The sequence below is a fragment of the Neophocaena asiaeorientalis genome, unplaced genomic scaffold (assembly GCF_003031525.2).
Source record: "Neophocaena asiaeorientalis asiaeorientalis breed wild unplaced genomic scaffold, Neophocaena_asiaeorientalis_V1.1 scaffold771, whole genome shotgun sequence".
Lineage (NCBI taxonomy): Eukaryota > Metazoa > Chordata > Mammalia > Artiodactyla > Phocoenidae > Neophocaena > Neophocaena asiaeorientalis.
This window is the reverse complement of record NW_020171822.1, coordinates 637,059-650,858: the sequence shown is the minus strand read 5'-3', so window position 1 is coordinate 650,858 and position 13,800 is coordinate 637,059. Positions and strand designations below refer to the sequence as shown.

At 43.6% G+C, this 13,800-nt stretch overlaps 1 protein-coding gene across 5 annotated transcripts in view; it reads left to right on the top strand.

Moving 5' to 3' along the window:
• Positions 1-3,407: 3,407 nt before the first annotated feature.
• PHKA2 (phosphorylase kinase regulatory subunit alpha 2) overlaps positions 3,408-13,800 on the top strand; it is an 82,117-nt gene continuing 71,724 nt past the window's right edge. For all 5 annotated transcript variants that reach the window (XM_024739396.1, XM_024739380.1, XM_024739387.1 and 2 more), the window contains exon 1: positions 3,408-3,806. In XM_024739396.1, the coding sequence (XP_024595164.1) occupies positions 3,729-3,806 (78 nt within the window). In that variant the 5' untranslated portion in view covers positions 3,408-3,728. The remainder of the gene's footprint in view (positions 3,807-13,800) is intronic.

Genomic DNA, 13,800 nt, shown 5'->3' with positions numbered 1-13,800 from the left:
GGGGGTGGACAAAAATTGAATACATTCTTCCAGAGTGTGTTCTTTTAAATATATTTATAGGACTTCCCTGGTGGCGCAGTGGTTGAGAATCCGCCTGTCAATGCAGGGGACACGGGTTCGAGCCCTGGTCCGGGAAGATCCCACATGCCGCGGAGCAACTAAGCCCGTGCGCCACAACTCCCGAGCCTACGCTCCAGAGCCCGCGAGCCACAGTTACTGAAGCCCAAGTGCCTAGAGCCCGTGCTGTGCAACAAGACAAGCCACCACAATGAGAAGCCCGTGCACTGCAATGAAGAGTAGCCCCCGCTTACCACAACTAGAGAAAGCCTGAGCGCGGCGACGAAGACCCAATGCAGTCCAAAACAAATAAATAAAAATAAAATATTTATAGATATATATACCTCGCTGTGAAGAAATCTTATGCTCCCTGGCGTTTCTCTCTTTACCTCTCAGTCTCAAACTAGCTGCAGGAAGCTGGAGCAGAGATATATTCAGCATTCTTTAAAATATTGTGATAAAAAACAAAATTATCTCCAGTCAACTAAAATTAAATTGTCATAGAAATTATTTGGCAAATTGGCTATTTTCAGCAAATTAATTCAAAACGGACCCTCTCTTCTGTGTCAAAGATGGCGTGCTTTTCTTTAGAGTCAAAGACCTGAACCCTCCAAGAGAAACATTTGTTGGTTTCCACCTTGGATGCTGACATGTGGCTCCCTGGGAACCTCCTTGGCAGAAGCCCCCCATGGCAGGACAAGGGGCAGACCCTCTGGTTGGGGTCAGAGAAGTTATACATGGTGCTACCTAAGGGTCTAGTTTCAGACTTTCATCTTTATAAAGATCATGAATCAGCTTCAGAAACAACAGCATACCCCATCACATTCCATATCTGATTCTTAACAAACATTTGAGAAATGACCCGGAGATGGGTTTCTATTGGGACACAACCAGAGAACGTTTTCATGGATATAGGGACCAAGATACGGAGGTTTTATATCTCAGGGACATAGAAATCTAAGATATGAGTCTGATTTTTTTTTTTTTTTTTTGCTGTACGAGGACCTCTAACTGTTGTGGCCTCTCCCGTTGCGGAGCACAGGCTCTAGACGCGCAGGCTCAGCGGCCATGGCTCACGCGCCCAACCGCTCTGCAGCATGTGGGATCCTTCCGGACCAGGGCACAAACCCATGTCCCCTGAATCGGCAGGCGGACTCTCAACCACTGCACCACCAGGGAAGCCCCATGAGTCTGTTTTTTATATAGCAGAGCTTGTAGTCCAAAAAGAATCACTGAAATTTGCTTGGAGATTTAAAAGCTAAAAAAGTAATAGCCTTCCTTCTTTTTGGTTTTATTCCTGAATTTCAAGCTTATTGAAAAATACAGCTTATATGATAATATACATTAAAGCATAGACCAAAGCCTAAGAATGTAGGCTGGCTATGCACCAAAAGAGGTATATGTGTGTAGCAGAATTTACAAAGAGATCAAGAGACTGAAAATGTTTCTATCCTGGATGGAAATGTCAGGTAATATGTAAAGGTCATCAGTTATTTTCCCCCATGGCTACAAAATGGACTCTTGAAGAAGAACTCACTGTGAACAAAGGCAGTAATGAAAGGAAGCAATAATCCCAGCTTTTAGTTACAGTATATGTGAGAGTTCTGTAAGAGTACATATTCACATTCCAAGAGATTTAATGGTGATAACTTAATGCCGTTTTATTTACCCCAGACCATAGCAAATTTTGCATGGAGGCACATCATGTGGATTGCTGCATTATTTAAGAGCCAATAGTAAGAAAACAAAAAGTGAGATAATGGGTTTGGTGCTTTAGTCGAGTGACACAGATTTATGTTATGGAATTTTGAAAATGAACTTGGTTAAGGATGATACATAGGGGACCCAGCTGAACATGACTTATTTTCTTTCATTCATTCATTCATTCAGTACCAATTGAGCTACAACTACATGCTCAACACTGTACCAGGTACGGTAGGAGATACCAAAACTGTTTCAATGAGTAACTTACAATCCAGTTAGAAAAACATGCCTCACGTGAAAACAATATGAGCAGTACATTGTTGTCAAATGATGATGGAACCAGCTGTGATTCATGAAGTACTTTCCTATGAGCCAAGCATGGTGCTGAGTGCTTTATATTCACCCTCTTGTTCAAAGCCACCCTAGGAGGTAGGTGCTATTATTATCCCCATTTTACAGATGAGAACATTGAATATCAAACAGCTAAAACATCCCAAAGCTCGCACCACTTGTAAATGGCAGAACTGGAATTTGAACTCAATTTGAACTGACTCCAAGACCTAAGTTCTTACTAAAGAAATTGTTATGGGAATTCAGAGAATGGGGAGGGCTAATATAGAAGAGCCGAGCAGGCCCTTAAAGCAAAGACAAGCTTCAGATAGGCAAGGAGGAGGAGGCCTACTGGGTCAAGCATACAGTAAGTGCATGGAGACTAGCAAAGGGCTTGAGTTAAGGATATTAGCTGAGCTGTCCTCTGGAATTAATATGGGACCAGATTTTGTTGGAAAATGAATAGTGGGCAGAAGATTGTAAACACTGTGGGTAATGATAGGCCACGAGAAACTGTAATGTCGAGTTTCAAGTTGCAGGTCTGGAGATTGACTGCAGGCCAGGCTCGGTGAGCTTCTGCCAGGTGACTAGTGGCGAGGCCGCAGGCGCGGGGGGCAGCTGGGGGACCCTGCTCTGCCCCAGTCGCCCCCTCTCCTCTTCCCCGCTGGGCCCCACTACTCTACTTCCGCTCGTGGGCGCAGACGCGCCAGGGTCAGAGCTACTATTATGGTCCGCGGAGGGGCGCCCAGGCAGCCGCAGTGGGCGGACGTATTTCTCCCACCTCTGGCGAAGGTTGGCAGCCCATTCCGCGGCCCTCCCCACGGCCGCTTAGGAAGGAAACCTTATCCCCCGCCCGGAGTCAGTCCTTTATCTCCGCAACTGCGAGCTTTCTGCTCCGCGACGGCGGATCTAGGGGCGGTGCTAGAGGGCGGGGCCAGGGATGGGGTTGTAAGCGCATCTCAGGGCTGGGCGGGGCCGCCAGCGACAGAGCGTGTTAGGCGTGTTCTGGGCCTCAGGCCCGGCTCCGCGGATTCGGCTCCGCGCCGGGGGCGGGTCCGGGGGCGGGCCCGGGGCGTCCAGATGCCCGCGACGGAAGGACCTATTTCAACAGCCCCCGCTGAGGTCGACGGCCGGCAGGGAGGTAAGGGGCTGAGAGAGGCAAACGTTCCCGCCCGGAGCCAAGTTCCCCGCTGCTCTCGGGGGCCACCTCGTTTTCCTTCCCCCACTGGCCGCGACTCGGAGGGTTCCGTTCCGCCGCGGGGGCGCGCCCGGGGACTGGGCTGTGAGTCTGCTGCGGCAGGCGGGTCGTTCCCAGTTCCCCACTTCTCTCGCGGGGCCGCGAGAGACCCGCGAGCGTCGGGAGCGCTACGGACCTGGTCAAGGCGGGGCAGCCATAGCGCCAGCCCCTTTCTCCTCCTCCGCGCCTCTCAGCAGTAAGAAGCTCTAGTTGGCTTGCTTTCCAATCATAGTTTGGTTCTGTCGTTTAAAAAAGTCCCTACCTCGTAACGCCGGGCTCCATCTCGAGAACTGACCGAGGCTTGTGAGTGCTTGGGAACCGGGCCCGCTCGGCGGCCGCAGCCCGGGCGTCCCACCTCCTTGTAGCAGGTCGGACGCCGAGGACCCGGAGCAACGCGGAGATGAGGAGCCGGAGCAATTCCGGGGTCCGCTTAGACGGATACGCGCGGCTGGTGCAGCAGACAATCCTGTGTTACCAGGTAAGGAGGGACCACCCCGAACTGCCATCTCGAGGCACTTATTCTCCTACCCAGCCCCCTCTCGTGTCCTGAGACTTTGCAGTTAAGAGGAAATTTCCTCTTTAAATCCGGTCCTTGCTGGCCGATGGTTACTCCCCACGCCGTCCACTTTACGAGCCAGGGGACCCAAGGGCTGTGCGGCTACACTGCACAGGATTCTTTGACCGCTGTTTGGGATCGAAGATAGAAGGAGCCCCCTGGGTGCCCTGGGTACAAAATGCGTCTTTCTGCATTGACTCTGCTGCTTTTGGATGGAAGGAGGTGTGTGTAGGTTGGACAGAGCACACTGAATGAGGATGGTGAGCTCTGGACTGCGAGGACAGTAGACGGGAGTGAAGAAACTCCTGAGGTGTGCATCCCACTCCGGGGTGTGTGGCGACTGCTGCTATTCTGCCCTTGAATTATCTTGTTAGAGACCCACCTGCGAGGGTCTTAGGGCTTACTCTGGCTGCCATTTTACAGATGAGAAAACTGCAGGCCAGAAAGGTTACTGCAGGTAGCAGGGGTAGACCCAGTGCAGGTCTTCTCCGAAAGTTGGAGGGGATCTTCGAAGCTGCCCATGTAGTCTGAGGTATGGAATGTCTCCTGTTTTGTATTACCCGGCTAAAGTTATGTCTGGGCCCATCATGTAAGGCCACTGGACTATTTTTATTCCTAGTGAAGACAACAGCTATGTTGCTTGCCCTCCATCAACAGCAATTATTTATAGGAGCTCCACGTCAGAGAAGGAAGTGGCCTTCCAGGGTAGAGGCCTGGCCTTCAAGTTGGGAGCCATGGTCACTCCCAAGCCACTGACCCTTTTCCCTACAGCCAATTTCACAGCCTTGTTTCTTCATTCAGGAAATATTTATTGTGTACCTATTATGTGCAAGTCACTCTGTCAGGTGCTGGGCCTACAAAGAAGAATAAATAATTGTAGTGCAGTCAGATTTATGCGTAGGGAATCGGTCCAGAGTCTCTTGTCTGAAACTCCTGGGGTCAGATGTGGTTTGCAGGTCAGCAGTGTTTGGATTTTAGGAAGGTAATATACATATATATTCTCTAGTAACTGCAGTGAAGTCTAGGCAGCACCCTTAAACACATTATTATTTTCCACATTGGAATATGAAGATTCACACTGAGTAGGAAAAGTAAAGACTGAAAGTAGTTTCACATCAGGTCACCTTTTGCTACCAAACGAGCTTGCTGCAAAATTATGAAAACGCTTTAAATTTTCAGAGCATATTGGCTTTTGAAATTGCACATGAAGGACTGTGGTTCTTATTTTGGGAGCTTAGCCCAGTTTGGGGAGCAGGGAGGAGTCCTGGAAGAGACGATGTTCAAGCTAAGAACTGAAGAAGAAGTAGGCAGGCAAGTGGGGGTGATTTTTTTTTTTTTTGCCTTCCTCTTTGGAATATATTATAATTACTTCTACAAAGTGTTTTAAAAATCCAAGTTGAAAATCCTGGCCCTTCATTACTGTGATGGAAGGGGCTTTAAGGAGAACTCATCAAGCTTGGTTCTTGTGTCACACCTGGGTTTGAATCTCTAGCTCGTCCTTCAACTACAGGTGTAACCGTTTCCCAGCCTCTCTGAGACTATGCCCTTATCTGTAAAATGAGGATGTAAACACCTGTGATTACTGCCCAGTATGTTGCCTGCCCCCCCGCCCCAGTAGGCAGTTAGCAAATAGTGCTGTTGATGGTGTTATGATTTTGATATAGGCCACACATATCCAGGCCACAAGTCCTCTCCTCACCACCCTGGCCCAGGATGCTCTTTTTCCTGAAGGCCTTGATACAGCTACTAATTGCTTTCTGGTCTTTGAACATAATTATATCTCCTCATGGATTCTGTGAGATCCTTAAGCACAGAGACCTCATCAGTTTCATTCCTTTTGCATCAAGCAGTGCTCCAGGCACATGAAAAGTACCCTTAAGTCCTTGTTGATAAAATATGTTCTGCAGACTCTAAGCCATCCTAACGACCCCAGCTATTGATCCAAGCTTACCTTCCCTCAGGAGCAAAAGAATTGTCTTTCCATTAAAGCAAATCTGCAGCATTGGACTTTCCTCTCCAACATTTTAATGATTAAAAAAAAGTTGTCTGAGCCTTTAGTTGTATTTATTTTGGGGGTAGTTCGTGAGAAGCCCTCATGTTTGCCCTGTTTTTCCCTTCCTGACTGCATAGTCAAGCTTTTCTGGTTAACCAGAACACCCCCAAGTACGGTTCTGTTGGAAAATCCAGTGAGTCTGCACATGCAGAATCACTCCTTCCCGCTTTCCCCCACCTCGCACCCATCCCACCCCAATAGCTAGTTTTCACAGTTGTAGAGCCCTCACCCATTTAGGGCCTGGTCATCTTTTCTGAGTGATCTTAGGCAGGTCACCTATCCACTGTGTAAGAATGAATGAGCAATTTGATGTTATGCATATTTTTCCACAATAAAAAATGAATGAGCTGGACTCTGAATGAGTGGTTTCTAAAGTTTATACTATATTTCCCATCTCCTGTAGATAGGTGCAGATGTTCATGAGGTAGTTTTCATTGTCAACTGGTACAAGGCTGACCTCTTTCTGATTTGTTGGGTTTTTTTTAAAGTATAGTTGATTTACCATATTAGTTTCAGGTGTATAACTTGGTGATTCAATAGTTTTATAGGTTATATTCCATTGAAAGTTATTATAAAATAAGGGCTATATTTCCCCATGCTGTACAATATATCCTTGTAGCTTCTTGATTTTATACATAGTAGTTTGTACCTCTTAGTCCCCTACCCCTATCTTGTCCCTCCCCTCTTCCCTCTCCCCACTGGTAATCACTAATTTGTTCTCCATATCTGTGAGTCTGTTTCTGTTTTGTTATATTTGTTTGTTTGCTTTATTTTTTACATTCCACATATAAGTGATAAAGCACAGTATTTGTCTTTCTGTGTCTGACTTATTTCACTAAGCCTAATACCCTCTAGGTCCATCCATGTTGTTGCAAATGGCAGAATTTCATTCTTCTTTATGGTCGCGTAGTATTCCATTGTATATATACACCACATCTTCTTTATCTGTTCATCTGTTGATGGACATTTAGGTTGCTTCCATATCTTGGCTATTGTAAGTAATGCTGCTATGAACATTGGGGTGCATGTATCTTTTCAAATTAGTGTTTTTGTTTTCTTTGGATATATACCCAGGAGTGGAATTGCTGGATCATATGGTAGTTCTGATTTTAGTTTTTTGAGGTCCATACTCTTTTCTGTAGTGGCCGCACCAATTTACATTCCAACCAGCAGTGTGCTAGGGTTCCCTTTTCTCCACATCCTCACCAACATGTTATTTGTGGTCTTTTTGGTGATGGCCGTTCTGACAGGTGTGAGGTGGTATCTCATTGTGGTTTTGATTTGCATTTCTCTGATGATTAGTGATGTTGAGCTTTTTAAGTTGACATCAAGTTACATTGATTTCACTTGTTAGAAATCAGTGTTAAATATACCAAACTCGTAGTTATTCTTTTGTTAGAGGCAATACTTTGTTCAGATCAGCTAGCATATCAACTAATTCCTTTTCCTGTGTCTGTGAAAGAGAATTTTTTCCATTAGTCATTTGCCAAATGTACTTACTGCTAAATAATAAAGATTGACAAAACCAAAAGCCAGTTTTTTAAAAAGACTAATAAAAAGGCAATCACAATAGATGTAAAATTTTAAATTAACCAGATAATGGAAATTAATTTTTAAAAAATTTTAAAGATATATGTGATCTATAAGAGACAAACCTAAAACAGAGGATACTGAAAGTTTGAAAGTAATTAGTGAGACAAGATATACTAGGCAAATGCTAACCAAAAAAAAGTTGGAGTAATTATATTGATACTAACATCAGACAGATAAGCTTTTGAAATTTAAAAGAATTCTATTAGGGATTAAGAAATGTTATTACTAGATGATAAAAGGATAATTCACCAAAAAAAATAGAGCAGTTTTAAACCCACAGAATACTAACAACATAGCTTCAAAATGTATAAAGAAAAACTTGACTTAATTGTTAACAAATCCATAACCATAGTGGGAGTTTTTAAATACCCTTCTCTCAGATACTAATAAAGCAGAGAAATAATTAGGACATAGAAAATTTGAACACTTCCATAAGAAACAAACTTGATCAAGTATACATACGTAGAATTCTGTGCCCAACCAGTAGAAAATACTTATTTGTTTCAACCTTGCAAAGTATATTTTTCAAAAATTGATGACAAATTAGGGTATAAAGGAAACCTCAAAAAATACTGAAGAGTCAACTTTATGCATACCACATTTTTTGACCAAAATGCAAGAAAATTAGAGAGCAATAAACAATGACTGCTAACGCCCCCCACCCCCGGCCAAATATGTTTGGAATCCTACTAAGCCCACTTCTAAATATATTTAAACAGATAATGGATATGTACGTCATGAATATATACACACATATATATGTACACACATGATGTCATGGATCTAAGAAGAAATTATAAAATATTTAGAACTGAATAAAAAGAAAGGCATTCCAAATACCAATTTATGGAATATAGCTAAAGTGGGATGTGAAGAGAAGTTTATATCCTGAAATGTATAAGAAAAGAAGAAAGATTTACAAATTAATGAACTCAAGTTGAGAAAAGGACAACAGAGTATACCCAAGGAAATAGATGAAAGGAAATAATAAAGACAAGACCAACAATTAATGTAATATAAAACAAATAAAAAAGATTGACAAAATCAGAAGCTAGTTTTTTAAAAAAGACTAATAAAAAGGCAAACTTCTGTCAGGGTTGATAGGGGGAGGGGAAAAGGGACAAATAGACAATATTAGGAGAAAATGGAAAAATACTATGAACAATTTTGGGCAGTAAATTTGAAAACGTAAATGACAGTTTTCTAGATAAATGTTACCAGTGTTAAAGCAAGAAAAAATTACATCCTAATTAGACTATAACCATTAAAGAAAATTGAATGAGTGAAAAAACTCCTAGTCCAAGATGAGTTTATAGACTAGGACCAAGGAACATTTAGAGGTTTATTCATTCATCTTTGAAGGCTAAGGAATTTGGCTTTTATTCTGAGTGGGAAGGGAAGCCGTGAGAGGGCTTTGAGCAGATGAGTGGCATCATCTGAATGATGTTTGAAAAGAATCACTCCACCGGCTGCATGGAATATAAGGTGTCAAGATGCACAACAGGGTGACCAGTTAAGGAAGCTTCTGCAATTGGAGCATGATGGCTCAGACAAGGGTGGTTGTAGTGGAGACAGATAGGAATGGTTGAGTTTGGGGAAAATTTCATAGGTAGAGACAAGTTTTACTGGTGGACTGAGTGTACGATGTATGGAAAAAAGTCAAGAATGACTCCAAGATTTTTGGCTTGAGTAACTGGTAGGATGGAATTGCCTTTTACTGAGATGGGGAAGCTTGTGGAGGAGCAAGTTTCTGGGGGAAGATAAGGAGTTTTATTAATTTCGAGGTGACCATTAGACATCCAAGTGGAAATGGTAAATAGGCAGTTGAATATATGAGTGTAGAAGTCAGGGGAGAGGTTAGGGCTGGAGATGAAAACCTTGGAGCTGTTGGTACACATATATGTAATGAAAGATAATGAGACTGGATGAGATCACAGGAGTGAGTTAAACAGAGAAGAGATGACATTTAAAGAGGAGCTTTCCAAAAATGGAGAGGTCCGGAAGATGAGGAGGGAACACCAAGGGAGACTGAGAAGCAGCAGATGAGGAAGGAGGAAAACCAGCCAAGGGTGGTTGTCATCCTAGAAGCCAAGTGAGGAAAGTGATTCAAGGAGGAGTATCAGATGGGGGAAAGACTAATAATGGGTCAAAGACAAGTAGCAACAAGACTGAGAAGTGACCATTAGATTTAGCGGTGTGGAAGTTGTTGGTGATCTTGTCATGCAGTTTATGTGAGTATTAGAGGCAGAAATTGGTTGAGGGGAGCTCGAGAAGGGAAGAACAAGAGCTAAAGATTGCATTGAAACGATTCTTTTCAAGAGTCTGCTGTAAAGGAGAGCAGTGGTAGGGTGGAGATGTGAGCTTGAGAGGGGTTTATTTGAGAAATTATATATCTGGTAGAAATGATCCAGTAGATAGGGAGAAACTGATACTGCAAGAGTGAGAGTGGGAATTACTGGAGCAGAGATAGTTTATTCATCAAAACAAGAGGGAAGGCAGGGTACGCAGGCTCAGTGTTCTCTTTTGATTGCTTCTGCTTTCTCAGTGAAACACAAGGCACCGTCATTAGCCGAGAGTGGAGTTGGAGAGGAGTTATCAGAGGTTTGAGGAGAGGGGAGAAGGTTTGAAATTGTCCTTTAGGAGAAGAAGGGAATGGATGGTCCAGGGATTTCTAGTATGATTGTTGGACAGCATTAAAGGTCATTAATTTCAAGCAAGTTCAACCAGTATGGCTGTGTTTTTTTTTTCCAGCTGCGCAGGTAGGTGCACCCCCAGTGGTAGGCAAAGAGTCAGATTTAACCAGAGCTTGGGTTTTTGCGTGGTGACTACAATGCAGTGAGAGGGGCAAGAGATTAACAGATAACCCCTATCTTAAATAAACTGTTTCAGATAAAAGATAAAGAGGGATAACTACCAACTCCTTTTATGTGGCCAATATCCCAAGATACCATAGTCAAACAAGACGTAATGAGAAATGTTATTTATGGAGGAAATTCACTTATAAATATTGATGCAAAAATATAAAGTAAATTATTAATAAAATGAAGCCAGCAATGTATTAAAAATACAGCATAATCAAGTAAAGTTTATCTCAGTAACACCAGGAAAGTTTCTTTAAGAAAATCTATTAATATAACTTACCATATTAATAAAGGAAAAACAGCCTTCAACTTTATCTGTAACATTTTATTTCTTTTTTAAAAAAGGAAGGAATTTGTACCGTTCTTCATGGTGGGATGCTTTCATTTGTTGGATCTGAGTGATGGGTATTGGTTATATTGTTCTCTGCTTTCCTATATGTTCGACATTTTATTAAGTTGTAAAAATTAAGGCCATATTAATAAACATAGTCTAGGAGTAACCCAGGAGTCAGCTTGGATTTCTTCTTTTCCCTCATGCCCCACCAAAAAGTGAGAGAATGTCCTAATGAATTAGATCACCAAAGTCTCTCTGCGCTCCACCCACTTCTATCCCTGTCCACTGCCCCCACCCGAGTCCAGGCCACCATCATCTCATGCCTGGACTGCCCCTCTAGCCTCCTGATGAGTTCCTTGCTTCCACTCTTGGCCCCTCCTCCCCAGCAGTAAGCAACCTTACATCAGGCACCAGACTACACTGCTCTCCTGCCTACAACTTGCCATGGCTTTCGTCACTCCTAGAATAAAATGCAGAGTTCTATCAAACTTTGCAGTCCAGCTGCAGCCTAGCTCACCAGCTCCTCACTCATCATCAGTGGTGTGCTGGTAAATGCTTAACAGCTGGCTCAGCTGACTTGAAAACGTGGCTTCTTTGTCAAGAGCCATACCAGGAGGGAGAAAATGAGAGAAAACCACCCCCAATCTCTCATGCCCAACAGCAAACTCTTGATCTTTCCCAACAAATCTGGGTACCACCACCCATTTGGAGCCCCAAGTCAGCAACCCAGGAGTCTTTTTGGCCCCTTCTTTCTTCCTTTCCCACCTGTATCTATTCCATCACCAAGCTCTGCTGATTCTATCTCCTGAACCTCTCTCGAATCCACCTGCTGCTTCTGCTCCGCTCTGCCGTCACCGCGCTCCTTGTCTAAGCTGCCAACCTTGCCAGTCTCTACCCCAGTACTAGCTTCCCAGCCTGTCGTCTCTCTGCAGCCACTCTCAATCCCCTCCCGGTATTTCTCCTGACTGCAGCCAAAGTGGTCTTCTCCAAAGCAGGTATGCCCTCCTGCTGCACCCTCACTCTGGGTAACATCTTAACCTCCTCCGTTCCACCCCGGCTCCACCAGGGGAGCCCTCCCTCCCCTCCCTCCTTGATGCCCTCACAGCATGACACACATTCCCTTTGCTGCACTTAACCGAGTTGGAATTTTACATCTATTTGTGTGACTTAAAATGAATGAATTCCCGCTAGGCTATAAAGTCCGCTGCACAGGACCAAGGATTTCTTTTTAATTACCATTTTGTCCTTAGCACTTAGTGTCTGGCAGTTGTAGAGATTTTAAAAACAGTTGTTGATTGAATGAATAAATGAATGAAATAAAATGCTTAAACCACATAGTCTATGTGCTGTAGTACGTGCAGTTAACAAATGACCACTGCTCTTGTTATTATTCATCACACCTCTACCATACAACCATCATTTGGGGGTTCTTAGAACCTAATTGTATGTCCATAAAAAGAGACTGGGCCAAAGTTGCTGCAACCTATCCGTTGTCCTTAGTTCAGTTTAATCTAGCAGGAATTTATTTAATAGTCAAGATGGGAATGAGAACAGTTGTGGGCCAGGGCATACACAAGCATTCCGGGCACCACTGAGTCCAAAAAGGGCAGAAATGACATTTTTCGTCCATAGTCAGAAAGGGACTGTCTGACAGATGGTTGTCTGGTCTGTGTGTCGAAGATTGGAGAAAGAGAGCACTTGATAGATAACCTAGTATCAACCCCAGCCCTGCCTTCTGCCATCTCCCACTTCAGTTCTTTTTAGGTGCAGCCAGGAGGGGGGCTTTTGCTGTGCTCTTTTCAGGACAGCCTTTAAATATTTTAGTGCCAGATAAAAACATTAGAGTAATTCAATGAAAAAAGTCCTTGAATCTTCCATTTACAAATAAAGGACCATAATAGACCCGTACGAGGGAAATCTCTCCCAAGTTTCGCAGGGATCCAAAAGGTCATGTAGATCACCTAATCTCCTTTTACAGTTGAAGAATTCCAGCCAAGGGAGTTGAGGGGACCTTTTTCAAGGTCATCCTTTTGGTGAGCTGACAGCCCCGTGATAAGTGCTCCGTCTTGTTGGAAACAGGCCAAAGAGTAGAGATAAATACTTTAGACATACCAGATTGCTGTGAAATAAAGTTATTCACTAATAGAGTGAAGTAAATATCACATCTGCCTTATAATAGGGAGAACATAATGTTAATAAAGTACATTTAGAGAAGTGTTCCTTAATCAAATGGGTTACAGACCCATTTGAGAATTTGATGATGGCTGAATATCTTATCTTCTCCTGGGAAAAATGCTCACATAAAAGTTCCAGGAGTCTAAGGACCTCCAGCTCCCTGCCCCCACAAAGCCCATCTATGGACTCCCGGAGAGCCCAGAGGCAGAGTGACAGGTGTGATGCCACCATGCTCTGAACCCAAACCTGATGGAATAAAAGTCATTGAAAATATCGAATGGTGACATTTGCAATTTTCCTGTTCAGGTGAAAGGTTACTAGTGTGGCACCCAGTAATCCCTTGATACCTCTGACTTCAGGCGTGGCCGGGAGGATTCTGACAGCCCTACTGAGTTTGAATGTGTTCTGTAAGTTTCCACAACCCAGGCTAAGGACTGATAACTCAAGCTAAGGAATTGGCAAGAGAGTCAAAGAATTAAAATCTCCTAAAAGAGTGGTAAAGTCATTTGCACATTTGATTGTAGCTAAGGGGCCCAGAATGGTTTCTGTGAAGTTTGAAAGTTTTAAGATGAGCACTGGGATCTGGAGCGAAGCTAGAACACAGCTAAAATGAAGTGGATGCCTGCAGCGCTTGGCCTCCGACCCAGTTTGTTTCCCTTTAAGCCATCACTCAGCCGTGTGAGATGATACAGATGCGTCGGCCCAGGGCAGCTTGCAGCCTGTGCTTTATTTGTGAACCCAGAGGGGGAAATCTAATCGGCAGCAATTTAGAAAAAGACATCATTTGCAAGTGAAAATTGCACACCTGTGATCTCCTTAGGGAAAGCATGAGGCTGCTGCATGTTAGAGCTTAAATTTTCAACATTATTCTCTGAAAGCTTGAGGTTTACATATCAAATT